A 26,249-nucleotide genomic window follows, 5' to 3' on the forward strand; every position below is an offset into this window, starting at 1 on the left:
TGTTTATATGTATTATTTATTTAGTTTTAATTTATATATTTATATTCAATCCAATTATTAATCGAATTCAATATAAATAAAGTATTGATTATCTTAAACTAGAATTCAAGAATTTCATGAAGTCCCTTTGAAGTAAAAATTTCTAATTATTTATGAAAGAAAAAGCCTCCTAATAAATACTTTAAAAACGCTTTTTTCAATATATTATAAAAATATTGAATATTTTCTGGGGCTGACAAAGCGGCCACTTCGTCAATCGCGGATTCTGCCACCACAGGGTTTCCGCAGCGCTGCAAACATCCTAACAGCTTGATGAACAAGGTGTTACTGATTTTCGGAAGAAAAGGGTTGAAGATATTATCGAGAAGCGGAGCGGGGACAGTACTAGTCAATTGATGTGGAGAATTGAAAACAAGGGCAACGGTAGATATGGTTTGTACTGAGATTGAACATTTTGTGAGTAATAATAATTTGAAACGATCGCTTGAGTACTTTTCAAGTTGCAAGATAATGTGGTGACGGTAAGCCAAGAAAATTTCCACTGATTATCAGTGTAAAAACAGACTAAAGGTCGGAGGATCGTGATATAAAAAGGAGTGGCAGTGCCGCACGGTATAGTTGGAATACGCGTATTCAGTGTTCGACCCGATGTAGACCCGATAATTTGTGGTTTTCAGGATCTACCGAATACTCGTATCGAGTAACGGTCGGTTTTTGACCACAATATTCCCCTATCATAAGGAACTAGGTCTCTTGGTAATTACGTTTTTTATATGCGTTTTCATGAGCTACAAAAATCTACTTGACATTGGCTTTTTCCGAATTTCTATTTATTTTCTTGCTCCTCGTTGCAATGAGATATTTGTACCTGCATCCATTTCTTCTCATTTATAAGGAGCACTGCAAGCCTCTACTCACGCTACCATGTCGTTCAATTCTTCCGCAGCACTAGCATGCTCGTCTCTACCTGCACCAAATGTCTTTGGGGCCGAGATCTTATCTTTTGAGGCCAACCAAGTCACTAATTACACTCGCTCTATCGGGATGGGTCTATATTTGAATCATGGAGCTGTCGATATTCAAGCAGCCAGCTTTTGCAATGTTTCTGTAGCTTATACTCATCCCGGTACTAATGATACAGTCAATGTACAAGTCTACTTGCCATCTACAGAATGGAACGGTCGAATGCAAGCCATTGGAGGCAACGGCTGGCAGGCTGGCCTGAACTACGTGTCCTCAGCGGGCATGGCAGCAGCAATGGGCGAAGGCTATGTATCTTTGTCTACTGATGCTGGTCTTGGAACTGCTGATGACGCCTCTTGGGGTCTTCTAAGTCCGGGAAACCCTAATCGTTATCTTATGCAAAACCTTGCGTCAACATCTCTCAACGACCTTTCAATCATTGGGAAGAACCTCACGAATAGTTATTATGGTACACCTCCGGTTTATTCGTACTGGACGGGCTGCTCTCAAGGCGGCCGTCAAGGCATGATGCTTGCCCAAAGATTTCCTGAGGCTTTTGACGGAATCGTAGCTTCTGCGCCAGCCATCAATTGGAGTAAGATGTTTGTGGCAGATTTATGGGCTGCAGTCGTAATGAATACCATGAATATCTACCCCCGCATGTGCGAGATGCAAGCGATTACAAAAGCAGCCATTACAGCTTGTGATGGTAATGACGGCCTTGTCGATGGAATCATCGCAGATCCTGATTCCTGCGATTTTGATCCAACAACTTTAATCGGCACCACCATTAACTGCACTGAAACCGGTAAAAATTTCACCATTTCTTCTGGAGCTGCCTATCTTACCCAGGCTATGTGGGATGGTCCTAAAAAGTCAGACAACAGTTCTCTTTGGTTTGGTTCAAAGATAGGTACTGCTTTATCAACCACCGATACCTCTGCAGGAGGATCACTTGCTCTTACGACATGTTCAGATAACGGAACTTGTACGGCAGATCCAATATCTCTTCTAACCCCATGGATAGCAAAGTTTGTTCGCAAAGACGACAACGCCGACGTCTCGAACCTAACGCGCAAGGAATTTGACCATCTTTACCATGCTTCCGTAAATGAGTGGTCCTCTATCATAGATACTAATGATCCAGATCTTTCGGAATTCCGTGATCGTGGAGGAAAGCTTCTCAGTTACCACGGACTGGTCAGTTATGATTAAAATTCTCAGCCTTCAATGTTTCATGAACCTTAAAAAAACTGACAATGATACAGGCTGATGGTATTATCACTCCCAACTCAACCATGAGCTACTACGATTCCGTCACCGCGCTCGACCCAACAGTACACGATTATTATAGATTGTTTATGTCTCCAGGTCTCGGTCACTGCCTTGGTGGAAGCGGTGCTTACCCATCCGACACTTTTGATACCATGCGCGCTTGGGTAGAGAACGGTACTATCCCAGATACTATGAACGCTACCTTCCCTTCCAATACGGCTGTAAAGCGTACTCTCTGTCCATATCCGCTTAAGCAAACACACGATGGTGTTGGAAATACTACTGCGAACGAGGGGTTCTCATGCCAGTAAATCCTACAAGGTGTCAGGTCGTGTTGTTTTCTTTTCTGGGATATATTTCATTAATAATTTCATTTCAATCTAATTATTTTCAACGCTTAGCTATACTTCGAAGTTGGCTTCTAGAACTTTTATCTTCTCACATAAATGTATTATTGAGAGAAACTTAGGTAGCTATAGAATGTAAAATCCAATTTCAATATAAATCAAAATAGATATCGAAATGACTAATCGATTTTTGTCTTTCTCAATTTAAAAGGCCTCGATGACATTACCGTCTCTAGAGTTATTGAATGTAAGTAAAAGTTAAAGTAGAAGCTAAAGTAGAAGCTAGCGAAGTACCAATAAACGAAGTATCTATAAAGGTCTATGATAGATATACTAAATCATATTACTATATAATAGACATTTATACAGGTATATTCACGTACATCGCAATGGATACATCATTTGTTCTTTCTTTGTGTCTTGTTTGATGAACTGATATTCTCATTTGATTTTGACTCTCGATTCAATAGTTCGCAGTTAAAAGTCAACAATATCAGGATTCTGTGCGTAGGATTGCTGGATTACCTTTTCAGAGACTGGTTTTGGGGCGCCAGGATTGCATCGAATACTCATATGTGTAAGGGCTCGGGTCAGTCCATTATCAAAGACTTCGCTCGTTAGAAACGCATCTTACACATTGAATCAAACAAGCTGATCTCAGTAGACTACGTTGAAGGCCCCGGTCAAGGGCCATACCTCAGGAATTGATCATGCACGGGTTCTGAAGCAGCGCCTAGAAATAGAATGAGTTAGTTACATGCCTAGAGGGTGTGTAAATATTGTTACAGGCAACACCATTGCTGAAAAGGCTAATTGAAAAGGCAATTGGACTGCCAAAGATATTATAGGATAACTGTCAAATAAAAAGAGAGAAGAGAAAAGTGTACTCAATCAATTACAGTTAAAGTTTATAGTTAATAACTATAAGTATGTCCAAGGAATATGAAGTGAGTTGTAGGACAAAGCTGTAGAGGAATATAATAGAGTTTGTGAAAGACATATACTATAGAAAAGATAATACATTTAGACCATGTTCGCTTAGGAGTTCGCAAGAATTTACAGCTGAAATAAGAGTCGAATCCAGGAGCTCACAGTTGAATTCAGAATTGGTGAGGTGTGGTGCTTAATAAAATCATACCACTAATACGACAGAAGGCTTAGTATTCAGCAAGCTTGGACCAAGTTCTGGAGGGACATATCATTTTTGCATTTGTAATATAATCGCATGGAATTCTTATTATTCAAACAAGATTGGTGCAGTTGGGAGTTTTATAAAGTCTTGCCACATTCTTACTTGTGTTGGACCTACTTGCGATGCATCCCGCAGTGTGTCTATTTGTTTGATGGCCGTGTTTATTCTTTGAGTTTAGAGATACGAGCCAGAATGAATCAGAATGAGTCATGATCTTCGTGGGTGAAACTAAATCGCTGCCATTGCCTGACAACGGCAACCACAATTCCAATCAACGATTCTATTATCCCTTGACAGGTATAAATGGGCAAACTCATAACATTACGAACGGTTGATTATATTCTCATGCCAATTTTTGTTCTTGTGCTTCAATTCTGCAATGTCATCATCTCCTAAGAAAAATGCACTCATCTTTGGTGCGACTGGTCTCATCGGTTGGGGAATCGTCAATGAACTTCTCTCGAGCTACCCTCAACCCGGCGTTTTCTCAATGATTACTGCAGTAGCAAATCGTCCAATTTCTGCAATTGATACACACTGGCCAGAAGGGTCCCCACAGATGCCAGAGCTACAGGTCGTGACAGGAATCAATTTGTTGGAGGGGACATCGGAAGATTTAGCAATGCAGCTCAAGGATTGTGTGAAAGATGTGGGTAGTATCACGCACGTTTTCTATACTGGTACGTGAAATGGACTTCTTTTGTTGGTAAAGTCTTCTCACTTCTAACAGTCTTCGTCCCAATCAACGAGGACTATATCAAGGAAGCCGAAACAAACTCTGCTATGATGCTACGGGTTGCCGAAGCCGTCAACAGCCTCTGTCAAAATCTGGAGTCTTTTGTATATATGGGTGGAACAAGGGCATGTCACCTCTTCCACCACTCAAACTTCATTTCTGATCTGTACACAGGGCTACGGCATCTACATCCCAAACGGTAGCTTCACAGCACCACTCGAGGAAAGCATGGCAGATAACTTGTCTTCTGACTACGCCAAAACAGTCGCATACCCAGGATACAGACGTGTTCTTACAGAGGCAAGCAAAGATCGGTGTTGGAAGTGGTCTGAAATATGTCCGGATGCTGTTGTTGGGTTCAGTCCAATCGGGTCCAATTTCTCACTCGCCTTACACTGGGCTCAATATCTTTCGTTATACTCATACAATCATAATATACGTGAGCCAGCCGATTATGGTAAGGTTCAAGTTGCCTTTCCCGGATCTGAGGGCGGGTACAATGCATTGTTCACGCCTGTCTCGACACAGAGTTTAGGCCGCATCTCAATTCATGCTTCTCTCAATTCTGATAGGTGTGGCGGAAGGATCCTGAATGCAGTTGATCATGGTAGTCCGACTACGTTTCGTGAGCTGTGGCCAAAGATCACTGGGTGGTTTGGTCTTCAGGGTGTCGGTCCTGCTAAAGAATGTCAACTCAAACCAAGTGAGTACATAGATAAATACAGGTCACTCTTTGAAGACAATGGAAAACCGAAGGCAGTCAGCGCTGGAGTTGGTGTGGGGAATAGGCAGCTCGATAGTGTCGGTTGGTGGTTGGAATTCGATCGACAACTGAGCCCGGACAGGCTGAGAGCGTCAGGTTTTGAGGAGGAAAGTGACCCCATTCAGGGTTGGCTGGAGGCTTTTGAGAAATTCAGAGCAGCTGGCATAATTCTTTAGTCAGATACTGACTCTTTGTGCTACTAAGAGTAGAGTAAAAAATTGCATTTTATGTGTTGCTGACATGTAAGATCTTATATTGAAGAGGTACCAAACATAAATTAAAGACTCTTGATTCCGTCTCACATGTCGACTAAAGGTCTAAAGACATCAGATAATTTGGCTAGTTGCCACAAAACGTTTCGTTTCTCATAGAGCTAGCTTTTTGAGCCTTAGTGGCCCCATGGGCTAGCGGCCGTTTCTTTCCTGTCATTTGTTCCTAAATTCTTTCAAATAAATACTGTTAAGCTGTTGAAACAACTCTGTTTGGGCGCTAAAATAAGTCAGAGCTCTCTGTGTAGACATTATTTAGGGACTATTCCAGGTTGCATCTCCTCTATAACTATAGTCACTCATCAGGCCCTCCTGATTCCCACGATCTGCTTTCGAGTGTTTTCTTGTATGTAAATTTCTAGCTTAGCATGTCCAAATCCCCTTCGGAAGGTCCCATAGGATGGAAATGATAATAATCATCATAATCATCAATATCATATAAGGCTCTACAATCTTACATACGATGTCTAGATATAGATATGAATCACTAAATCATGAATAAATGTTCGAATTCAAGAACAACCTCATCACGGATAAAATGGAGCATACACTCCAGAAAGCATGTGTCAAATAACCGTTTCATCCTCAAGAAGAACCACCAGTTTTCCCTCAAGTGACATACCCGAAGTACAAGGATATTCTTACATTTTGTTCTCTTGGTATTGATCATTGAGTGATAGAAAAGATGCATAAAAAGGAAAAGAACTAAAAGCTACGATTGCCATCGCTCTTCTTAGGTTCGGTTGTTTGTTGTAGTCCGCGCCTTCCTTCTTTTCTTGATACCGTTTCATTTTGATAACCTTAACTTGTTCAATTTCAAAACGTCATTGGAACAGCATCCAGCCCTAATCAATCATCAAGATCGATCAAAGAATAGATAGAATTTAACAAATAAAAGATGAGTCAAGTGATGACTGGTTCCCGTCCTCATTCTATCTGTCGAAGATGTATGGGAGTTCCAGAGTTAATAAGACGGGCAAAAACATATTTCCTCAAACTTATGACCGTCGAAATACGATATGCGATTTAAATTGGAGCCGGATCATCACATGGGGAAGGAAGCACAAATTATGCTCCAAAGGAATTGCACATAAACCAATATCGATGGCAGACAATCTACTATATCGTCTTTTCACTCATCAAATGTCAAACCTATAGTGATGGAAACCAAGAATAATGTGCCAACAACCTGGACCCAATCAAAAGGTTGGTATGATGGAGAAAAACGGCAATCAGATGGAATTTTCATACTCCAGCTTGCACATGATGATGTGGAACAATCCGATGCCAATCATGGTTACTAGAAAGCCGCAACTAGAAGACGAGAGTTTCCTGATAGTTTATACGTAATAAGCGGGCTATTTGATCATTCTGATAGGTTAGCTCGATCCATTCATGCAAGTAGATTCTAATTCGAAATTTTCTTCTGAGTCTTAGTGATCGTGATAATTTACAGACCAGAAATTTTCAGCAAACAGGCATGTCTAAGGCACAAAAAAAGCAATACAATGCTTTCGCACGACTTGGTCTCTACGGAAACTGTCCAAGTCTAACCAGACGGCTCACAGTAATGGGTAATAATATCGTTAAGATGCGTATTAGTTTTCACGTTCACTTCTGGGAGATCCAAATCAAAATCATGATCCGCACCTAAAAATTTGTATACCAGATGAATAATTGATCTGACGATCTCAGGTTCTCATGATTCATTTTACTTGCTATAGAAAGTTCCTTGAAGCCATTTGGGACAGGTGCATGTATATGTCTAAGCAAATGGCTCGAGATGTGTTAACTGAGATTCGTGTTGGCTCGGATTATTTCGAATTTTGATTTTGATACTGCGCCCGGAACGCAGGCCAAACATCTGGACATGAAAAATTACATTTCTGTCCAAAAGAGAACCAACAAATATCAGCATCAAATCAAGATTCTAACACGTAATTTTGGTTGGAACTTGCATTTCAACTACAAATCAACACGTCAATTGTTCGACATAAGGAGTATTTCTAAAATAAAATAAAAAAACTATAAAAAACATGCATATTTGCACACGTGTATCTGGTACGAAAAACTATCGCCACACAGTAAAACAAAGGAGAATTAAGCTTCAATGTGAAGTCTTATTATTATTATAGCAACAAACAATGGAGCTTCAGGCAAACGCAGAATTGATGTAATTCATTCCTGTGAAAAGGAATTTAACAACCCAGGCCAGCTTCCTCAATAACCATGTCTGATGGCGGATCATCAGACGATTCAGAATGCCAAATTTCTATACTCACCATCAGGGGTACAACTTGCAAAACGCCATAGACAATGCTGCCACATGGGAGCGCCTTTAATCATGAGCAATTTGATCGGTTTGTTGACAGGAGGAAAAGATGTATGCCACAATCCGTTTTCAATCTCAGTACTTTCCATATTCAAGAAGAAGATGGGAAGTACATTGAAAAGGAAGGATATATTGACTTGTTTCTTGCCGGCTTCAGCGGCTATGGCCAAGATGTCGATAGGTGTTTCGGGAGTGTTGTACTGAGAGAGATCGGCTATGATCTGAGGCTCTTCCTTTAGATGGCTGTACAATGGCTCAGAGAAAGAATCCATAATTTGGATGAGCTCTTCGGATAAGAAGCTTGGCCTTTTTTCTTGTAGATAACTCTTGAAACGTTCTAAGCCGTCGTGGAAAGCGGCTGCAACCTTATTAGATAATTCTTCTTCTTTTTTCGAGCAGACTGGACATGTAACTTACCATGCTGATCTACAGCACCGTCCATCAAGCCCTTGTGACCAGCTGCTTTTTCAATAGCAGGGAAGAATTCAGTATCCTCGTAGTGGTGATGTTGATCGACAGTCAACTTACGCAATGCATTAACCTACAAAATCTTTCTTATCGACACGGGATTGAATGCGTGGGGCTTGTTGATATATGCTGTTAAAGCTGCGGATGAACGATTTATGGCTTAGTGCCATATGAGAAGTTTCAATCGTGAATGAATCTGTCTGATCAAACCAGTCAGAAGCTGCACATCAAGAGAAATGGATTTTATTACCTTGCCAGTCTTGAATCTCAGCGTATTTATTGGCGCTAGGGGGGGCTCAGTATACATAGATGATGCCATATTGAGCTTTCTTTTGGATTTAAGACGAAAGCAAAAGAATTTGAAAAATGGGTTGAATTCACAACCTTGACTGAAAAATATAAAAAAGTTGAAAATTGATAGCTCGAGCTCTTTTATCTAGCTTCTGTTACAGTTTTGTTTGTTTTGTTTGCAGGCTAATAGGCAACCGGAAATGTCACATCACGACTTGATGCAAGTGGCTCGGCTATTGCATTACATAACATCATTCTAAGAATCAATATGAGGCACAGCTGTAGGTCTGCGGCAAAGCAACTATATTGTGGAGAATCGTAACGCCTGCCCAAGAAATATAACTAGGTATACGGAGGTGAGGTAAATCATGCAATTAGACTAAGAGCAAATCATATTACAGCATTAAATGCAGTGAGTTATTTGCAGTTTTGCCAAAATATCTAGTAAGATAGAGCGAATAGTGTAACACCAAGCAACCTAATTGGACTGCTGCCAAGAAATACTTGTCGGTGAGCTCAAAAGCTTGATCACACCTAAGATGAATTTTTGCACAACCTGTGAAAGTATCAATCGCCTGATTAAAAGATGAAGCTAAAGATCTCTAAATCGTCATCGCAATTCAACTTACAACCGGAGGAGCCATTAGCAATATGCCTAAACAAAGATAAGAGATGGCTGTCCAAAGCAGCTTGATGACCAAATCAGAAGTGGCTCAATCACCCACAAAGCTAGAAGAAACGATTAGTCCAAAAGGTGTATGTTTCTGGCTCATCTTCCTTGGCATTTGTCTCGCCGGTTTTGTCAGTTCAACTGATGCGACTATCATTTTTGTCTCCATCCCCACTATCACGAAAAACCTCGATGGTCAAGAGAACTACATTTGGTTTGGGAATGCCTATGTATTTGCCACCACTGCCGTTCAGCCATTCTTTGGTCAGATATCCAACATCTTCGGGCGTCGTCATCCAATGATCTTCTCGGTCGCTCTTTTTGCCCTTGGAAGTGGAATCACAGGAGGCGCCAACAGTTCAGCAATGTTTATAGCGGTAAGACTAGTACAGGGAGTTGGTGCTGGCGGCATGATAATGCCAATCGATTTGATTGTTTGTGATCTCATTCCTCTGCCAGAGCGCACTACATATCTGGGCATTGTGCTGGGTGCATGCGCTGTAGGTACTCTGATAAGACCAGTAATTGGTGGCGCAATTGTAAGCAGAACGTCTTGGAAATGGGGTTTCTGGATCAAGCTTCCGGTTTGCGCTGTTACTCTGGCGATTATCGTACCATTTTTGCGCGTCTCATGGAAGAAGTCTCCTGCTTGGAGACACTCTCTAGCGCGCATCGATTATCTGGGCAACGCCATTTTTATCGCATCAATAACATCGATTCTGTTAGGCCTGATACAGGGAGGAGTTAATTATCCGTGGGCATCTTGGCGTACCATACTTCCTATTGCCCTTGGTTGGATTGTCTTCGTGCAGCAGGATTATTGTATCGAGCCAACGATGCCACTGCGGCCCTTTGCTCACAGAACCTCAGCCACAGTATACTTTCTGGATTTCATGATATCTATTCTCCTCGAGTGGTGTATATTCGTTCTACCCCTCTATTTTCAGTCACAACTCGGCACCTCTCCTCTCAAGTCCGGTATCGATATTTTACCCATCAACGGATTTATGATTCACAGTGCTGGCATTGCTGGAGCTTTGTTAACAAAAACTGGCAAGTACAAACCTCTTCACTCGGTTGGTTTCTCCCTTCTTGCAATCGCAACCGGCTTGTTTTCTACTATGACAAGTACTTCTACTAAGGCTGCCTGGGTATCTTTCCAAATTATTGCAGCAATCGGTATCGGATTTCCTTTGACGACACAGCTGCCTGCTATCCAAGCTGTGCTTCCCGAGAGTGATACTGCTATCTCCACAAGTATATATTCTTTCATTCGCTCATTAGGATTCATTTGGGGTGCCCGTATCCCTTCGATAATTTTTAACAGTCGCATCAATGCGGCCCTGGAAAGCATCCCCGACGCAGATGTAAGAGCTGCTTTTGCTGATGAAGGTGCCTACGCCTATGCAAACAATGTCAAAGAACTTAGTGGTCAACCGCTACATCAAACACTGAATCTGTATGCCAATGCTCTGCGTACAGTCTGGTATGCCGGATTAGCTTTCTCTTTATTGGGGCTTTTGGTCGTTTTTTTTTTGGAGAAGCATGTGGATATGAGGAAACCTTGAACATAGAATTTGGTCTCGAGGATATCAGTAAACAAAAGTCGACTACAGATCATGATATCAATACGGCCTGATGAGTATGATCATTCAATTGAAGATGAATAGTTAAACTTCTTCGATGCATGGAAAAATAATGGAACTGAGGCTACTTTATCCGTGAACCAACACTGAACGATCGCGTCAATCAGTCGTTGCCCTTCCTCCCTCATTCTGGATGTCATTTTCTAGTAAATATGTAGATTATTTACAGCGAATTAAGCATAGAATTAATTTTTAGAAACAGTGCAAAAGATGATGTTTACAGTGTGATATTTGAGAGAAAAGACTTCGAACAACCCAACAGTCAGTTTCATAACAATTCATGAAGTGCATGTAAACCATGTATACAAAAGAAATATTCCTCCAAATATGGTGGGACAAGGTATAGTGGAAAGATCAAGAAGTACTGCTATCAAGCAACGAGAAAATAATTTCGTATTCAACAAAAGCTGAGGCCTGAGCTAAAGTGCGTTTCAATGCTCAAATTGAAAGTATCGGCTTCTGGTTGAGAGTGTCAGTCAAGTTACTTACTCCAAGTAGAGCCCAATACAACAGTTTCCTATAGCCTCATATTACGCACTTGGCCTAATCGTTGATACTTGCCTAAGTGACATGGATTAAATGACACCAATTTCCTCATTCATGTCACAGGTAATTCAGAGTTGCCGCTTCTCTCATAGCAATTACGATCCGGAAGAGTTCAGAATTACTGATCAAAATCACTTGGGATAGCTGAAATCAACTTGGCTTAATATGTTTTATCTAAATCGATCGAGAAATACTCATATGCCAAAGGAAACTTTTCCTTCAAAACTCGGGTGTGATCCTATATTCACTCTTCGTGTTATTGAAACAAAGAGAAATATCACCCATGGCGTTACTAATCTAGGAACCGGTGGCGTAATACCTTGGCGATATTCACACTTTATGAATTAGTCTATCATGGATGTTATCCTTCCTATCCGTCACGAACGTGCAGTTCTCAATTCATTCTTATACCAATTCTGCATCGCCCGGACATCATAGCTCATAGCTACTACATCAAAAATATTGAGATGCTCTTTAGCTAAAGACCCGTCATTCGACAGCCGGCCAACCCATTTTCCATGCTTCCTAGCAGCAGCCACGATCTTGTTGATTGCGTCAACAAACACGGGCTCATCCCCTTTGGCAGGAACATAGCCGAGGATAGAAAGGGCAAGGTCATTTGGCCCTATGAAAACCATATCTTGAAGATAGTTAGAAACATAACAAGAGAATTGGGAAGAATGGTAATATTGAGCCACTTGCCGACACCAGGCACTGCGCAAATAGCGTCAACATTCTCGACACCTGTCTTGGACTCGATTTGCAAACAAGTGATCAGAGTCTCATTGGCGGTTCTCACATATGTCGGAATATCTATACCGAGCGCGAATCCCGGAAACGCCGAGCCTTGCCCTCTCAAACCTTGAGGAGGGAAAGTAGCATTTTGAACAACTGCCCTGGCCTCTTCGGCAGTGTTAACCATCGGCACGATAATACCATGGGCACCAGCGTCTAAAGCACGTTTGATTAAATCCGCGTGAGTCATTCTGACACGAACAAGCGGAGAGACACCCTGAGAAGAGGTAGCGACAATGGCTTCATGCATGGAGTCGTCACTGATAGACCCATGTTCACAGTCAATGATAATACCGTCGAGACCTGTTGAAGCCAATATTTGGGCCGTACGAATAGACGGCAGGCCCAAAAAAGTCAGGATCGGTCTTGATCCAGCGCGAAGGCAGTTGAGGAGGCGTAACCGCGGGTTTTGAATGGTCGTCGTGATGGGCGATGGAAATGTCATTTCGAAAGGAAAAGAAACGTCAATAATGAGGTCGTCGAAAGTTGGATATACAGATCATTTAAAGTGCTCTAGGTGTAGGATCTGAACATAAGTGGTAGAAGGGACAAGAAAAAGTAGGAAGGGCTGTGATATGACTGAAAGCGAACAATAACACGCTTCAAAGTCTATGTGCCGGCAGAATCCTCATCGTCACCGTGGGATTCGGCGAAAGTTTCGCTCGCCGGTTCGATAAACCTCAACGCCGGCGGGGAATTAACTATAACAAGCACGCAAAGCACCTACCAGTCAACATGTCCCGCTTTTTTTGTAGAATGGTGAAACTACCAGGATATGTTTCGCCGATTTGCGCTAGATCATTTCTTACCTAGAGTCATGTGATCATAGGGCATCACATGACGATCAGCCGAACACCGCCGCCCGTTTATGTTTCCCCACACCAAGTTCTGATTCCCCGTTTGCGGCCAATCCATAATCATGCCATTCTCAACTATTCAACAACCCCCGCGCCCGGCCAAGACAAGATCTATTGCGTAATATGTTCACTCGGTGATGGACTGCTGATTCAAGCTGACTTCCATAGATGCCGACGGTGCCACTCCCGTAAAATTCGCTGCTCGGGCACTCAGCCATGCGGAAATTGCCACAACGCGTCAGAATGCGTTTACCCGACGCGAGACCATCAAGTTAGAGTCAACCAAAGGTAAGCCGCCGCCAACTGGTCGCGGCTCTTTATCATCATCATATGAAAACTTGGAGTCTTGACAAATTCCAGTTATTTAGACCGCCTCATTCGAGAGAATGAACAACTTCGCCGCTTACAATCGCCAGGCAGGGGTGTGTCAGGACTGTCTGAACATTCAGAGACCCAAGAGCCATCGCAAGATGATGCACCTGGTACTGTAGAAACCACCATAAATCCAGTTCTGCGAGACAGTCCCTGGTTTGAACGAATGGAGACATCAGAGACGCCTATCTGGATCGGCGAAATATCCGACGCTGCCTTTGCTACGCGAGTCCGTCAGCTTATTACTGCACCTGATCCCTCGAATCACATTCCTCGCACGCATTTTGTTCCAGACAAGACTCTCTGGTCATTATCTCCGCCAATGCCGCCTCCAATATGGCCTTCATCTATTCGAGCACAATTCCTTGTAAAGACAGCCTTGCGAGCACTTCGACGGAGCTTCCATATTGTCCGGCGTAGTGAAATTTTTGCTGTGCTTGAAAAGTGTACAGACGCTAACGCTCGCAGCCAGATTCCATTGGCCATCATTTCTAAGTTATGGGCACTGTTCGCTCTTGGGGAACTGTACACCACAAGATGTACCCGTGCAGAAGAAACATTTCCCGGGTTATCTGCATTTGTGTATGCTAGTCAAGTTATTCGTGTTGTTAGCGAAAGACCACATCTCGACGTTGTCGAAACCATATTACTGCTTGTTAGTCCGTGTGGTTTCTTTCATGGCCAGTCAGGATCTAATCGATGGTACAATAGGCACTATACTCCCTTGAGGTTAACCGTCGCCATTCAACATATGTATTGATTGGTACCGCCATGCGGTTGCAGAATGTCATGGGTCTTCACCTCAACATTGATCGCAACCATATATCAGACGTTGAAATTCGAGAGCATCGCAATCGGCTCTGGTGGACAACTTTTGTTCTAGACCGAATGATTTCTTCCAAGACCGGATTACCACTTTCAATTTCTGATCAGGATATAAACGTTGATCTGCCATCTGATGCATGCCAGGAAAACCGCGAAGATTTTATGGAACACAATTTTCTCATCATAACTGTGAATTTAGCGAAGATAGCAGGGAGCATCACCCAGTTGGTGTACACCAGAAGAGCCCCCAAAGAGCCATTCTTTGAAAGGGTGCAAACCATCAATGAAGAGCTACAGCAGTTGTCGAATACCATAACGCACCAAAATCAGGTTTGTACAGACCAAAAAATCGTTGAAACCGAGTGTTGGGTCAATTTACAACTCTCAACTAACCAGGTTGGTGGTTTTGAGCCGATCTTTACGGTTTGTGTTACTGACAGCATGTAGTCACGTATTGTAGCTAGCCGACCTGTTCTTCTTTACATTTTCTGCCATCACATTGCAACACACAAAAATCTCAACATCCAGACGCGAGTTCCTGATTTGGCGCAGACTTTGGCCGAGTCTTGTGTCCACTACGCTCGGGAGTCGTGTGATTTGTTATTAGAATGCTGGAGTGATGGCACCTTTGATACCTTTAATTACTCCTTCACACAATACCTGTTTTCTTCCGCTGTCGTTCTGGCGATATCAAGTTCAATTAAGTCAAATGATTCCCAGAGTGATCTAGAAAGGTTTCAACTAGCTACTAGCCTTCTTGACCGGCTTGACCAAAACGGTAATTTTGCGGCGAAAGAGTTTTGCTGTCACATCCGAAGTACGACATACGTTCTTCAAGCTCTAATTCACCAGAGAGAAACGGAGACAAGTCGGACGATTCCCGAGGCGTCGGTAAACTTGACTAGAACGGACAACGAAAATTCGCAGGCATTTGGCGATCAACTAGGCCCTGAAGCAACTCTACAATATATAAGTGGCGATCAGGCGGCTCTAAATCTATCATTCTTGGACGCGTTTTTGACTCAAGAGGAGTTGCAGCAAATATTTCCCGTTACCTTGTAAGCGGAAGCAAAATGCTTCGAGAGATTGTATTTTGAATAAGCGATTGTATGTTATGTTTTCAATAATGATTTAATTGTTTACTGATATAATATTGTTACATCGATAGTCCCTAGGGTCAATATCTGGTGATACTTAGTGTTCCGACAATAAATTCAATCCTGAAAGATACCTTATCAAAAAATAATAAAATTAACAAGCAAATCTCTTTCCAATTTAGTTGTAATATATTAAGTTTTCCAAGTAACGTGAATTGAGCACGAGGTTTCATACATCAAGGAAAGATAATTTGCTTATGTGACCCTTTGTTCTCCCTGGATAGTATTGATAGTATAGAGTATCCGTAACTATCACATGATATATAATCACAGTTCTCTTGCTGGACATCACTCTCCCACCTACCAATATAGAACAGCCTCTTTATGTGCTACAACTGTGCAATATAGGCGTTATCTAATAAGACATACTAAGACCAGGTGAAAAGTGCTCCAAGTAATAGTATAGAGTAATGACCCTTATGTAAGCAAGACAAATCATGATTGATAATCATAGTCTATCTTTCCGTGGTAATAATCATGCTCCATGGAAGATATATTTTCGATAGGTTTCATCAATAAGGGGAGCATTGGGAAATACCAGTACCGAAGTCCTACAAATCAACCCATTACGCTGGTGGCCCCTTGATCAAGATCAAACATTCATTACTTCTCTCGCTTCTAACAGCATATTTAGTACTGAAAGTGTTGGACAGACTTCGTAAGGGGGTGTATACACAGAATGCGTATGGGGTAAAAGGGTTCTATTATTCTGTCTACCCCTTCATACGAAGGGGTTCTGCTATTCTATATAGATGCTGCCATCCTACTTACCTGTGTGGGAAACACGTGACTGAGTCACGTGCTACAGCAGAAAGATTTTCACCAACTGGTAATAAAATATGAAGTGTTATTTTGAAAATACATTCGTAGTATGTGGGATGATTTAAATGGCTAAATATCCAAACATATGTAAGGATGAGAACAAAGTTTTAATGACAGGGAATTCAATGTGCGTATATGAGCTCTCGCCCTCCTCAAATCGTCGTACCCCCCTCCCCAACCCTTTATATTTCTAGATGAATAAGTTCTAATGTGTAACCCATTATCCTAAGTTCTCCTGTTGGCCGTACAACTAGATGGCATCTAAGCCTATGGTCCTGTAGCCACCACATAGTTCAATCCTGAATGTGGCAGTTCAATAATCTTCTCAAACTTCAGCAAGGTCTGGAACTTGCATCAAACGTTATACTTAGTGCTTCTTATTTCCCGATCTGGGTCAAGAATTGGGAGATGCACTCCCACATTGCGACAGGATTTGAGTACATTGGAAAATGGCCGCAGTAAGGTATCTCAGCGAGCTGTACGTTACTCTCTTTTAGTACTGGCAAGTAAGAGAGGCTGTTGTACTGCGTGCCGTACATGAAAACGCGAGGGAAAGGTAGTTTTAAAAATTTCTCTAGCAAGGTCCCGCTGTCAGAAAGTTTCACCATAGATTCGAATATGCCTCTGACTGCCTCAGGCCTCACTTTATGTCTAACACTCGACGCATACAAGGGTGCAGAGAAGAGAGGTGAGTGGTAATTTCGTTCGATGAAGTTCGTTAAGAACTTTTCCGGATCTTCGTCGGCGGAAGTAAAGATTTGTCTGCTTAGGAAACAGTCTTCAGGCTTCAGATTGCCTTTGATGTTGACAAAACTCAGGACAGATTCAGGATGTAAGAGCGCTAGTTCTAATGCAGTTAGACCTCCCATAGAGTGGCCTACTAGATGAAAGTGCTGGATGCTGAGCTGCTGAAGAATAGCTTGTGTAGTTTTGACGAGAAAAGAGATAGACACTCTTGAAAGGTCCGCAATAGTTGTTGCGCCGCAACCAGGAGCGTCAAATGCGAGGAACGCGCGATCTTTGAATGATTCATGTAAAATGATATCCAAGTAGTCTTCCTTGCTGCCACCGAATCCGTGTAGGAATATTATAGGTGCCGCACTTCCGTTGCGACGCGTGACGGCAACATCGATTTCAACTCCTTCGACCGAGATTTGTCTACGTTCATGTAGAACGTTACCGACCCAGTCGCTCTGGGCTTGAGTAGCTGCCATATTGCTTGCAAATATACGTAGTTAGGACTAGCCTCGCTGCAAACTTGCTCTCTCGGTGGTTGTAGTGTAAAGATGGAATTTTTACAACTTGGCCGGTTCAAATCGACGCAGCAAGAAATCGCGTGTCGATCTCGTAATAAAGAATGTGAGAAGAGATAGAAGTTAAAGGTAAATCGCGAGATTATTCCTAGATAGAATAGAATTATAATTTTGACTGTCCGAATTTTTAAGTCGGATATTTTAGGTGCCGCGGAAACTGGAGGTGTCTGCGCTAGGCAGGTTTACAAAATGCCGAGCTCTTTTTCGGTTTAATCACAGCGTTTTGCCGTTAGTTTAGTCCCTCCGACTTTTCAAAAACCATGATTAAATTGTGCATGATCAAAATATCAAAGTCACTCTCTCTCTTCGCTTCATTCAACCATTTACGTCTATTTCATTCATTACACCGCTGTCATTCAATCGAATAGACACATAAAGCAATATGCCGCACCTTGCTAATGTACCTCCTGCTCAGCCTGACGCAGCATTCTCACTTGTGGCTAAATTCGCCCTCGATACGAACGAGAAAAAGGTTGACCTTTGCCCTGGATTTTATCGCGATCAAAATTCAAAACCATGGGTTCTGCCTTCGGTTACGCAGGTACCATAAGATCTAATCGTAAACGATCCATTCGTGTGCTCTGCTGACTTCTAGCTCCTAGGCTAAAGCTAAACTACATGCAGACCACGGTATATTGCACGAACATCTTCCTCTCGTAGGTCATGCCGGACTTCTTCGTGGTTCTCAAAAATTAGTATTTGGCACGACTCGAGATTTGGAGCGTATCGCTTCTATACAGACAGTATCAGGCACAGGAGCTAATCACATTGCGGCTCTATTTCTTTCGACTAGACTAAAACCTCGGACGGTCTGGATTTCTGACCCTAGCTGGATTAATCACACAAAGATATGGGAACTTGTAAATCCGGAGATCGAACAAAGGAGCTATCCATATTACAACAAGGAGAGCCACACGATTGACTTTGAGAATATGATAACAAATCTTCGTAAAGAAGCGATTGCTGGAGATGTCATAATACTTCATGCGTGCGCACACAATCCTACAGGAATGGATTTAGACAAACAGCAGTGGAAGGTAGTCGCAGATGTTTGCCAAGAGCTTGGATTGTTTGCCGTCTTCGATCTAGCTTAGTAAATTACCATTTATCCCAGAACAATATATCACGGATCTAACGTTTTCTTTCACAGCCAGGGCTTCGCAACGGGAGATGTGTATCAGGATTCATGGGTGATCAATCACTTCTATGATAACTCGAACTTGGAGTTTGCAGTCGCACAGTCTTTTTCGAAAAACTTTGGTCTATATGGGGAGCGTGTCGGAGTCCTTCACGTTGTTGCCACAAGCGCCGAGACCGCCATCAAAGTCACGCCGTCACTCACTCAACTGACGAGGGCTGAAATTACTTCTTGTCCGTCATACGGGGCAAGAATTGTTGCCGAGATTCTTGAAAACCCGGATTTGTATAGCCAATGGCTTCAAGACCTGAGAACAATGAGCGATCGCATGAAGCGCATGCGCCGAAGTTTATACGAAGCACTTCAACGCAAAAACGTGAAAGGCTCTTGGCAATATCTACTCACGGATGTAAGCTATATTTTTGCAGACAAATGGAAATATAATTTTAACAAGATTCACAGATAGGCATGTTTTCGATGACGGGGCTATCACATACGGAAGTGTCGATCTTAAGAGAGAAGCACCACATCTATCTCCTGCCTTCGGGAAGAATTTCTGTAACCGGATGTAAGCTATAGCCTGGTCTCATTTCTTTACAATTACTAATTTGTAACATTGAAGTAACGGAAAATAATGTGGAAACAGTTGCCGAGGCATTTCAGGCTGTTTTAGGATCGGAATAGTTCCCAAAGCCCTGGTTGAAGGTTGATTTCGGACAGGCGAGGCCCCCAGCTATGACGAGTCAAATCTACCACTGAAATAAGACGCTGAGACATGTTGGAGCACGTATCTTTTTATGTTTCAAGAGGTTTCTACGAAAGGTCACGTTGTTCGTACTAATTGACTTCAATAATAAGCAATCAAATACTTGGATGAGACCAGAGACTCGAGATATTCGAAAGAGTAGATTGATAACCAATGAAACTATATCTTGCTTGTATAGACCTTCGCTCTCATGTATAGTTTTTCTAAGCATTGTTTATTAGCATTGGATGGTTTTCCATCTAATACTATTCATCCCAACTCTGTATTCTGAGGTTTTACCAGAGGTGCCACCGTAACGTTAACCCTTCTACCCTCCAGTCTAAAATTCACATCAGTACCCGTCGATGATTTGCTCGTCAACCTCTTGAACCTATGGTCCTCCAGCCGTTGTATGACCTTCCATAACACATTGCCGAATCTTGGCTCAATGCCACAAGATAATTCTTGAGATAAGAACAATAAAGTTAGTGTTACGACCACGGACAGTCACATGACAGTCAGCAGGACTTTAGCCTCAAAGCGGATATGTGATTCCTGAGGCAACGGGGAACACTATGTGAACACCACAGATTTCGGTTCGATTCAACCATCACCCACTTAGCTTTTACCATCATACCGGTAATTTGTAACGTTCTGAGCCACAAGGAAGTGGAAAGCTCAGCTCCAGTTAGAATTAAGCTCTAGAATATCTTGACACGTGACTTTGCATTCTATCACCTATTGGCAAGTGTTTCTCTGCACTAACCCTACTATTGGAATCCAGAAAAACATTACCTATGGTATTACTAACCTGGAAACCGGCACCGTAACAGATCGGTGCATACCGCAAAAAAAGCTTTTGTGTACTAAAGGTTTGACCGGCAGCTAGCATCTAGGCCGAGCGCAATGTGGGGCGCGAATTCGGTTTACGACATGGCGACACCGCTAGCGGCGCGGATTTCATGGCCGATCTGGTGACTTTTTTGTAAATTCCCCATATAGATAGTTGAGCTCATCTGTGTCCGCTCAATTTTCTTAGAAACATCTCATCTATTCTTCTAAGGCTTACACATACAGCTACGATGGACAATAATCTACTCGATCGTCTTTCAGCACTGGACACCAATACAGTGTCTGATGCCTTGGATTTTCTTGGCTTGCGAGGAGCTACTCACGGACTCCGGCCTCTCTGGAATTGTCCAAAGATTGTCGGCCGTGCTAGCACCATTCAACTTGGCCCTAAAGTCGAGGGCTCTCCAGCAACTGTCCATCTTATCACACCAGTAATAGACGCTGTCACAACGGATGATCGTATCCTCGTTATTGCTGGCGGCGTGGAAGGTGTTTCATCCTGGGGCGATATCATCGCCAATGCCGCCAAGATGAAGAATATTCGTGGATCCATTATTGACGGCAATAGTCGAGATATCAATGGAAGTCGCGATATTGGCTATCCAGTATTTGGCCGTGGCGTGACAATGATTAGCGCGCGCAATCGGTTGATTCAAGTCGACTCTGGCGGGCCCGTAGAGATGAGAGGTGTCATGGTGGACCAAGACGATTTCGTAATTGCAGATGATTGTGGGACAGTTTTTGTACCTGCTCGTCGTATCGACGAGGTACTGGAGCTCGGCGAGCGCATCGACCGTCGTCAGCATGTAATGGTTAAAGAAGTTCGTGCCGGTCGTTCAGTCACAGAGGTCATGCATGACAAGCAATTTGAATCTATCGCAGCCTCGCCTACTGGAATTAGCTTAGGGGAGCCTGGAAATTTCAAAAGAAACCCTAAAAAAGCTAGCGCTGAGGATCAGAGGCTAGTCGCGTTGTTTGCTGATTCTGACACTCCCGGTGTCTCAGATGCTCTTGACAGGCTCGGTATCTCAGGACAGGCATTTAATATCATGCCACTGGCTAATTATAAGAAAACCACCGTTGGGCCGGCTTTCACGGTGCGTTATGTGCCCGCTAGTGACCCACCCGGAAGCGTGGGCGACTTTATAGATGATGTGGCTGTCGGTGACTTCGTGGTCATTGACAACGGTGGTCGAACGGATTGTACTGTCTGGGGAGATATCATGACACAATATGCAGGCCTGCGGAGCATTGCAGGCACTGTGATTGATGGAGTGTGCCGTGACGTTGATCGTGCCATCAACGACAACTACCCGCTATTTACTACCGGACGTTGGATGAGAACAGGAAAAGATCGGGTCCAAGTGGGAGGTGTGAACGAATCGATTGGTGTTGGCAATATTCGAGTGAATCCCCGCGATATTGTGGTAGCCGATGCGAACGGTATTGTTGTAGTGCCGCGAGACCGAGCATACGAGGTTGCTGCGCTTGCAAAAACCATTGAGAAGAGCGAGGATAGAATTAGGGACATGATAAGTGAAGGTTCTACCATTGCTGAAGCTAGACAGACGCTGGGCTATCACACACTGCAACGTAAATTATGAGTGCAAAAACTATGAGATTATTAGAGTGACAATTGAGCAATTTTGAATTCAACTATCTTTATTGGTCTTGCTTTTTTGAATAATTATTGAACATAACATAATTGTGCATCAAAATTGTATGATTGTCACATAGTAAAGTTACATACTTCCGATATACGATGGAAAAATGTGGGTCGTCGGATGGATAGTAAAAGCGTCGGACGGAGATCAAAGCCCTATATTTATAGTAAAAAACTGTCATTATAATCTACAAAGCAACAGATAATCGGTAGTGCCGAAGAGATACCATCGGGGAAGTTGAGTGGCAGCAGCGTAGCTTATTTGAACCCCTCCGATGGAAATATCGCGAACACGAAATCAAAATGTTTTCCGATACGTCTATATAACATCCAATACGAATATAGACCTCTGGTAGACCTATCGTAAATGTAGGCCATTAGGAGGTTCCAGAATTGTCCTAAAATACGATCGAAATTAAGTTTCAAGGCGACCAAGAACCCCACTGATGATTTGCCGACAACCAGGCAGCAAATTTCTATTTTCTTCGCCGCTGAAATCGTCATCCTGTAGTGCATAATTGAGCAGGTAATATATATAGGTTGATTTAAGATTTATCTTCGGGGCGCTGGGGTGTTAGGAGACAGGGTCACACTCGTATCCTTCTCCTCGAGTCCATTGTCTTTAACAAACAACGCAGCCAAAGCACAAGCTCCGATCAGCGGCGCGTACACTATGAAGACGGTTCGTACGCTAGCCATATAAGCGTCCAGGACTGCGCTACGCTGTGCAGCCGACAGCCCCAGCGAGTCAAGCTGATTGATAGAAGTTGTTATTGTGTCGGCGAGGGATGGACTTACCACGCCTTTCAGGCGCGCCTTGAGTACGTTGTTTAAGATGAGACTTGCGAGCGTCAGTCCTAGCGTACCTCCGATACTGCGAAGGAAGTTGCGCAACGAGTTGAGCACGGCGCGGTCAGCGCGTCGTGAGTGTGCTAGAAGGGCTACGAGACTTGGCTGGAAGCAGCAGCCTGTGCCTAGGCCTTGGAAGAAGCCTACAATGCAGATTGCCCAGATAGGCGTGGTGCGCGAGTAGAAGGCCTGCGGGATGAGGAGTAAAGCCCATACCCATTGGCCCGCGACCATCACGGGATTATAGCGCTTCGTGTGTGAAATTATAAGGCCTGATAAAATGGAGCCCAGCCCTTGAGATCCTGCCATAGGCATGATGATAGCACCCGACATGATAGCTGTATAGCCACGGACATTGACTAGGTAGATGGGCATGTAATAAAGGTTGCCCCAGAAGACGATGCCGAAAAGGACATTTTGAACGAGTAGGATGTTGCAGGATAGACCATTCTGGAACAGATGTACTTTACAATGTTAGTAGACGCCAAGGAATAAAATAGCCGAGATATCAGGCACTCACGAGGCATGATGGGCAATTTAGCCACCTTCCACTCCACAGCCAGAAAAACAGTAAAAGTGATGACTCCAATCACGAGCATAGAGATGACAAGGGAGCTATTCCACGCAAAGGCCGAGCCACCTTGGGACAAAGGTACCTGATTGATTTAGATCAGCTAAAGAAAATTGAAAATTAGAAAATGGGAGGACCTACCAACAATAGAACAGTAGCAGCAACGCTCATAGCAACACCGATCCAGTCAATCATACCGAGTCTTGCCCTGGTACCAGCGGCCATTTTACTGCTTGGAAGCACTATGAAGAGCATGATAGACAAGACAACTAGCCATGGCACATCATACCAGAGGCTTCAACTGTCATTAGCAGTCTGTATCACTTAAGACGTGGTCACAATAGGTGGGAGCACTAACGTCCATCTCCAAGAAACCTTAGTCGCCATGGTACCACCAAGTAAAGGCCCCAATCCACTTCCAAAAGCGACGGCTAGACCGATGAAGCCATTGTACTTGCCTCGCTGTTGTAGCGTTGTGACATCGCTGGCAATGATTTGGACTAGAGCCGTTCTTTTTTATTAAGATAATTAGTCAGCTGAAAAGGAAGAAAGGAAGAGGGCTACTACTTGAGTGAAAAGATGGACAAGCTTACATGGCACCACCTCCTAGCCCGGCTACAACACGGAAAGTAAACAACATAGCCGGAGTGTTTGAAAAACCGCATACCAAGTTACCCGTTGCAAGGATGCCAAGTGACATTAACAACAACTGCTTGCGGCCAAATATGTCGCTAAGTCGTCCATTGAGTAGTTGCACGGCGGTCGTCGCCATGAGGTAGGACGTCGCTACCCACGATAGTTGAGGGCCGAGGTGTAGCGCTTCCCCGATGGTGGGTACAGCTGCTGAGATAGACGTCTGATCTAGGTATGCCGTAAATTGTGCAAGAGCCAAGAGTGGGAATACTTGCATGAGCTTCTTGTGCGGGAGATGGTTAGACTGCTGGTCTTTGAAAGTGTTCAATTGAACAGTAGCTGCTGAATCGCTATCATTTGATTTCGATAATGGTTTGCTATGGTCGTTAGTCGAGTTAGCAGTAGTGGTGTTTTCGTTAGTGTAAATTTCCAGCGGGAGCTGTTGCTGAGATGTTGCGCTCATGGTGTGTGGTGTGGACAATCTCTTTGTTGCCTTACTACTTGGAAAATTTGATGATATGTATACCCTACAATCTGTAGGAGGAGAGGGAACCGTGCTTCCTAACTTTTAATCGCTTGGGTAAACATCGGTTCACCTACCCCTGATAGGTTGGTGGACACGTCAGACTGCGGGTCCATGCCCGCCTAAACCGGGGACCATAATTTCACTTACTTGCATTTCTGGATGCAGGAATTATAGGGCGCCGGGCTACCCGTACCCCCCACCCCCCCGGGGAAAATTTGTGATGGAGGCCACTTTAGTGGTTCAGCGTCTTTCGAAGTGCCGAGGCGTAATTGCGTCTTATTGTGACCGTGCTTAACCCTATATATAGTGGCTTAAAGCCAATTAAAATGTTACACTCTTTGAAAATTTGTACTTTGAACTTCAACAGGCCGAAGTATTGTAAAATGTATATCTCAGTACAATAATCTGTCAAAATGAATTAATTTCTTGAGAATCTCAATTTGACCTTCCTAGAAAGCCTATCAAAAGTCTTGAAAATTTTATGAGGGAGAGAAGACGTGAAGAAAGGACTATCATTTTAATTTAAGTATAGTACGTATTCTATTAAAAGATATACACAATGGAGTTGACTATACCAGTCGTTTTGATTGCCTAATACGCGTAATGTCCTTTGCGTGCTTTTTAATCAAGTTTTTAGTAAATGTGGATCTTACAGATAAGACTTACCCTTTTAATCTGTAGTTTCTGTAGTTTCTGTATTTATATCTTACAAAAAGGTAGATAGACAGGATTTGCACATACTGTTTCTCAAACCTAGAAGGCTTGTGAGTTATAAAGTGAGAATCCGCCCAGCCCCACTTATCAAGTGGCTCGGGTTTTTTTCTACTTTAGTAATGTCAACGACTTCCGGGAGTATTCAGAAGCTTTACCGCCGGGCTACAAAAACTTAAAAGACTAGACGAAAACCTAACATATTAAAAGGCCAATCTAGAATGTCTACCTTACTCTCATATATATAGCGGGGTAGAACAAGAACAGGTTAGGATTAATGTCACGTTGTAATAATAAACTAAATTTTAGACTACGCAAAAATTATCCATATCCGTGAGTGAACTGTAGGTAATCTGTCTTGTGGATTACTCGCTAATAGCCGGCTCTCTATGAATCAGCTATCTCTTTCCGAGTCGGGGAAAGTAAGTCTCCCCGGAAGGCAAATCTCCCTGGAAAGTCAATGTCCATGGAAAGCAAGTGTCCCTCTGAGGAAATTGCATTAGAATTTGATTTATTCTTACTAAAAAAACTTGAGGGAATACTTCTTTTCCGGGGACACTTACTTTCCCCGATTCGAAACGACGAGGCAGCTGATTTATGGAGAGCCGACTAATATGAGGGGTTCTATCTACCCTATAGACTATCCGCTAGAGATCCTCCCACTCCGCGAGTTATCTGTGGATTATGTATGGATTATTTATAATCCCTACTTTCGACCAAATTGAAGCTATTGTTAAATCTTTTTATGACCTAAAAGTGATCCGAGCGTAGATTATGTACAAGTAGTTTTATGATCCGCGAATGAATGAATATCCATAGATAATCTATAGATACTTCACCGATTACCCGCTTTAAATTTTCAAATACCTACTCCACAATGAATTTTCTACTGATCATTCGTTAGTATTGTTGTAGGAACTTG

The 26,249-nt window shown here is 43.0% G+C and overlaps 10 protein-coding genes across 12 annotated transcripts; 6 read left to right on the forward strand and 4 right to left on the reverse strand.

Annotated features, from left to right (window-relative positions):
- The first annotated feature begins 676 nt into the window (after positions 1–676).
- On the forward strand, positions 677–2,736 carry BCIN_01g01340 (hypothetical protein). The gene is made up of 2 exons (XM_001555542.2): positions 677–2,163; positions 2,232–2,736. The coding sequence occupies exons 1-2, from the start codon at positions 925–927 to the stop codon at positions 2,547–2,549; spliced, it is 1,557 nt and encodes a 518-aa protein (XP_001555592.1). The 5' UTR covers positions 677–924; the 3' UTR covers positions 2,550–2,736.
- A 1,098-nt stretch (positions 2,737–3,834) lies between these two features.
- Positions 3,835–5,588, forward strand: BCIN_01g01350 (hypothetical protein). The gene is made up of 3 exons (XM_024690229.1): positions 3,835–4,457; positions 4,508–4,638; positions 4,688–5,588. The coding sequence occupies exons 1-3, from the start codon at positions 4,157–4,159 to the stop codon at positions 5,450–5,452; spliced, it is 1,197 nt and encodes a 398-aa protein (XP_024545997.1). The 5' UTR covers positions 3,835–4,156; the 3' UTR covers positions 5,453–5,588.
- A 2,102-nt stretch (positions 5,589–7,690) lies between these two features.
- BCIN_01g01360 (hypothetical protein) lies at positions 7,691–8,730 on the reverse strand. Its single transcript, XM_024690230.1, has 4 exons — positions 8,596–8,730; positions 8,423–8,545; positions 8,295–8,370; positions 7,691–8,235 (listed from the first exon to the last, which is right to left on the reverse strand). Exons 1-4 carry the CDS (start codon positions 8,662–8,664, stop codon positions 7,802–7,804), a joined length of 702 nt encoding a protein of 233 aa, XP_024545998.1. The 5' UTR covers positions 8,665–8,730; the 3' UTR covers positions 7,691–7,801.
- A 539-nt stretch (positions 8,731–9,269) lies between these two features.
- On the forward strand, positions 9,270–11,035 carry BCIN_01g01370 (hypothetical protein). The gene has a single exon (XM_001555546.2). It carries the CDS (start codon positions 9,309–9,311, stop codon positions 10,872–10,874), a length of 1,566 nt encoding a protein of 521 aa, XP_001555596.1. The 5' UTR covers positions 9,270–9,308; the 3' UTR covers positions 10,875–11,035.
- A 549-nt stretch (positions 11,036–11,584) lies between these two features.
- On the reverse strand, positions 11,585–13,021 carry BCIN_01g01380 (hypothetical protein). The gene is made up of 2 exons (XM_024690231.1): positions 12,201–13,021; positions 11,585–12,138 (listed from the first exon to the last, which is right to left on the reverse strand). The coding sequence occupies exons 1-2, from the start codon at positions 12,736–12,738 to the stop codon at positions 11,876–11,878; spliced, it is 801 nt and encodes a 266-aa protein (XP_024545999.1). The 5' UTR covers positions 12,739–13,021; the 3' UTR covers positions 11,585–11,875.
- A 162-nt stretch (positions 13,022–13,183) lies between these two features.
- On the forward strand, positions 13,184–15,776 carry BCIN_01g01390 (hypothetical protein). Of its 2 annotated transcripts, none has more exons than XM_024690232.1 (6): positions 13,184–13,268; positions 13,319–13,438; positions 13,511–14,177; positions 14,234–14,743; positions 14,795–15,454; positions 15,516–15,776. In XM_024690232.1, the coding sequence occupies exons 1-5, from the start codon at positions 13,213–13,215 to the stop codon at positions 15,407–15,409; spliced, it is 1,968 nt and encodes a 655-aa protein (XP_024546001.1). In that variant the 5' UTR covers positions 13,184–13,212; the 3' UTR covers positions 15,410–15,454; positions 15,516–15,776. The 2 variants fall into 2 exon arrangements, with proteins under 2 accessions (XP_024546001.1, XP_024546000.1); XM_024690233.1 differs by having other exon boundaries at positions 14,234–14,677; positions 14,808–15,454.
- A 414-nt stretch (positions 15,777–16,190) lies between these two features.
- On the reverse strand, positions 16,191–17,760 carry BCIN_01g01400 (hypothetical protein). Its single transcript, XM_001555549.2, has one exon. It carries the CDS (start codon positions 17,538–17,540, stop codon positions 16,704–16,706), a length of 837 nt encoding a protein of 278 aa, XP_001555599.1. The 5' UTR covers positions 17,541–17,760; the 3' UTR covers positions 16,191–16,703.
- A 99-nt stretch (positions 17,761–17,859) lies between these two features.
- Bcaat2 lies at positions 17,860–19,950 on the forward strand. Its single transcript, XM_024690234.1, has 5 exons — positions 17,860–18,180; positions 18,242–18,732; positions 18,790–19,186; positions 19,240–19,345; positions 19,400–19,950. The coding sequence occupies exons 1-5, from the start codon at positions 18,022–18,024 to the stop codon at positions 19,459–19,461; spliced, it is 1,215 nt and encodes a 404-aa protein (XP_024546002.1). The 5' UTR covers positions 17,860–18,021; the 3' UTR covers positions 19,462–19,950.
- Positions 19,951–20,486: 536 nt separating this feature from the next.
- Positions 20,487–22,039, forward strand: BCIN_01g01420 (hypothetical protein). The gene has a single exon (XM_001555551.2). The coding sequence runs from the start codon at positions 20,605–20,607 to the stop codon at positions 21,976–21,978; it is 1,374 nt and encodes a 457-aa protein (XP_001555601.1). The 5' UTR covers positions 20,487–20,604; the 3' UTR covers positions 21,979–22,039.
- A 7-nt stretch (positions 22,040–22,046) lies between these two features.
- BCIN_01g01430 (hypothetical protein) lies at positions 22,047–24,618 on the reverse strand. 2 transcript variants are annotated; one of them, XM_024690235.1, is made up of 5 exons: positions 24,051–24,618; positions 23,816–23,968; positions 23,599–23,752; positions 23,407–23,542; positions 22,047–23,350 (listed from the first exon to the last, which is right to left on the reverse strand). In XM_024690235.1, the coding sequence occupies exons 1-5, from the start codon at positions 24,551–24,553 to the stop codon at positions 22,590–22,592; spliced, it is 1,707 nt and encodes a 568-aa protein (XP_024546004.1). In that variant the 5' UTR covers positions 24,554–24,618; the 3' UTR covers positions 22,047–22,589. The 2 variants fall into 2 exon arrangements, with proteins under 2 accessions (XP_024546004.1, XP_024546003.1); XM_024690236.1 differs by having other exon boundaries at positions 24,025–24,618.
- Positions 24,619–26,249: the final 1,631 nt, after the last annotated feature.

Source organism: Botrytis cinerea, chromosome 1 (genome assembly GCF_000143535.2).
Source record: "Botrytis cinerea B05.10 chromosome 1, complete sequence".
Lineage (NCBI taxonomy): Eukaryota > Fungi > Ascomycota > Leotiomycetes > Helotiales > Sclerotiniaceae > Botrytis > Botrytis cinerea.

Bases quoted from the DNA above. Each gene is read 5' to 3' on its own strand.
- BCIN_01g01340 (XM_001555542.2), top strand. From the start codon at position 925: ATGTCGTTCAATTCTTCCGCAGCACTAGCATGCTCGTCTCTACCTGCA. The intron at 2,164-2,231 runs GTCAGTTATGAT...ACAATGATACAG, and splicing joins TTCTCAGTTACCACGGACTG to GCTGATGGTATTATCACTCC.
- BCIN_01g01350 (XM_024690229.1), top strand. From the start codon at position 4,157: ATGTCATCATCTCCTAAGAAAAATGCACTCATCTTTGGTGCGACTGGT. The intron at 4,458-4,507 runs GTACGTGAAATG...CACTTCTAACAG, and splicing joins CACGCACGTTTTCTATACTG to TCTTCGTCCCAATCAACGAG. The intron at 4,639-4,687 runs GCATGTCACCTC...ATCTGTACACAG, and splicing joins TATATATGGGTGGAACAAGG to GGCTACGGCATCTACATCCC.
- BCIN_01g01360 (XM_024690230.1), bottom strand. From the start codon at position 8,664: ATGGCATCATCTATGTATACTGAGCCCCCCCTAGCGCCAATAAATACG. The intron at 8,546-8,595 runs GTAATAAAATCC...TGGTTTGATCAG, and splicing joins TGAGATTCAAGACTGGCAAG to ACAGATTCATTCACGATTGA. The intron at 8,236-8,294 runs GTAAGTTACATG...ATAAGGTTGCAG, and splicing joins CGGTGCTGTAGATCAGCATG to CCGCTTTCCACGACGGCTTA.
- BCIN_01g01370 (XM_001555546.2), top strand. From the start codon at position 9,309: ATGGCTGTCCAAAGCAGCTTGATGACCAAATCAGAAGTGGCTCAATCA.
- BCIN_01g01380 (XM_024690231.1), bottom strand. From the start codon at position 12,738: ATGACATTTCCATCGCCCATCACGACGACCATTCAAAACCCGCGGTTA. The intron at 12,139-12,200 runs GCAAGTGGCTCA...ACTATCTTCAAG, and splicing joins TTGCGCAGTGCCTGGTGTCG to ATATGGTTTTCATAGGGCCA.
- BCIN_01g01390 (XM_024690232.1), top strand. From the start codon at position 13,213: ATGCCATTCTCAACTATTCAACAACCCCCGCGCCCGGCCAAGACAAGA. The intron at 13,439-13,510 runs GTAAGCCGCCGC...GACAAATTCCAG, and splicing joins CAAGTTAGAGTCAACCAAAG to TTATTTAGACCGCCTCATTC. The intron at 14,178-14,233 runs GTTAGTCCGTGT...ATGGTACAATAG, and splicing joins TCGAAACCATATTACTGCTT to GCACTATACTCCCTTGAGGT.
- BCIN_01g01400 (XM_001555549.2), bottom strand. From the start codon at position 17,540: ATGGCAGCTACTCAAGCCCAGAGCGACTGGGTCGGTAACGTTCTACAT.
- Bcaat2 (XM_024690234.1), top strand. From the start codon at position 18,022: ATGCCGCACCTTGCTAATGTACCTCCTGCTCAGCCTGACGCAGCATTC. The intron at 18,733-18,789 runs GTAAATTACCAT...TTTCTTTCACAG, and splicing joins GCCGTCTTCGATCTAGCTTA to CCAGGGCTTCGCAACGGGAG. The intron at 19,187-19,239 runs GTAAGCTATATT...CAAGATTCACAG, and splicing joins GGCAATATCTACTCACGGAT to ATAGGCATGTTTTCGATGAC.
- BCIN_01g01420 (XM_001555551.2), top strand. From the start codon at position 20,605: ATGGACAATAATCTACTCGATCGTCTTTCAGCACTGGACACCAATACA.
- BCIN_01g01430 (XM_024690235.1), bottom strand. From the start codon at position 24,553: ATGAGCGCAACATCTCAGCAACAGCTCCCGCTGGAAATTTACACTAAC. The intron at 23,753-23,815 runs GTTAGTGCTCCC...TGACAGTTGAAG, and splicing joins AAGGTTTCTTGGAGATGGAC to CCTCTGGTATGATGTGCCAT. The intron at 23,351-23,406 runs GTGAGTGCCTGA...AACATTGTAAAG, and splicing joins TAAATTGCCCATCATGCCTC to TACATCTGTTCCAGAATGGT.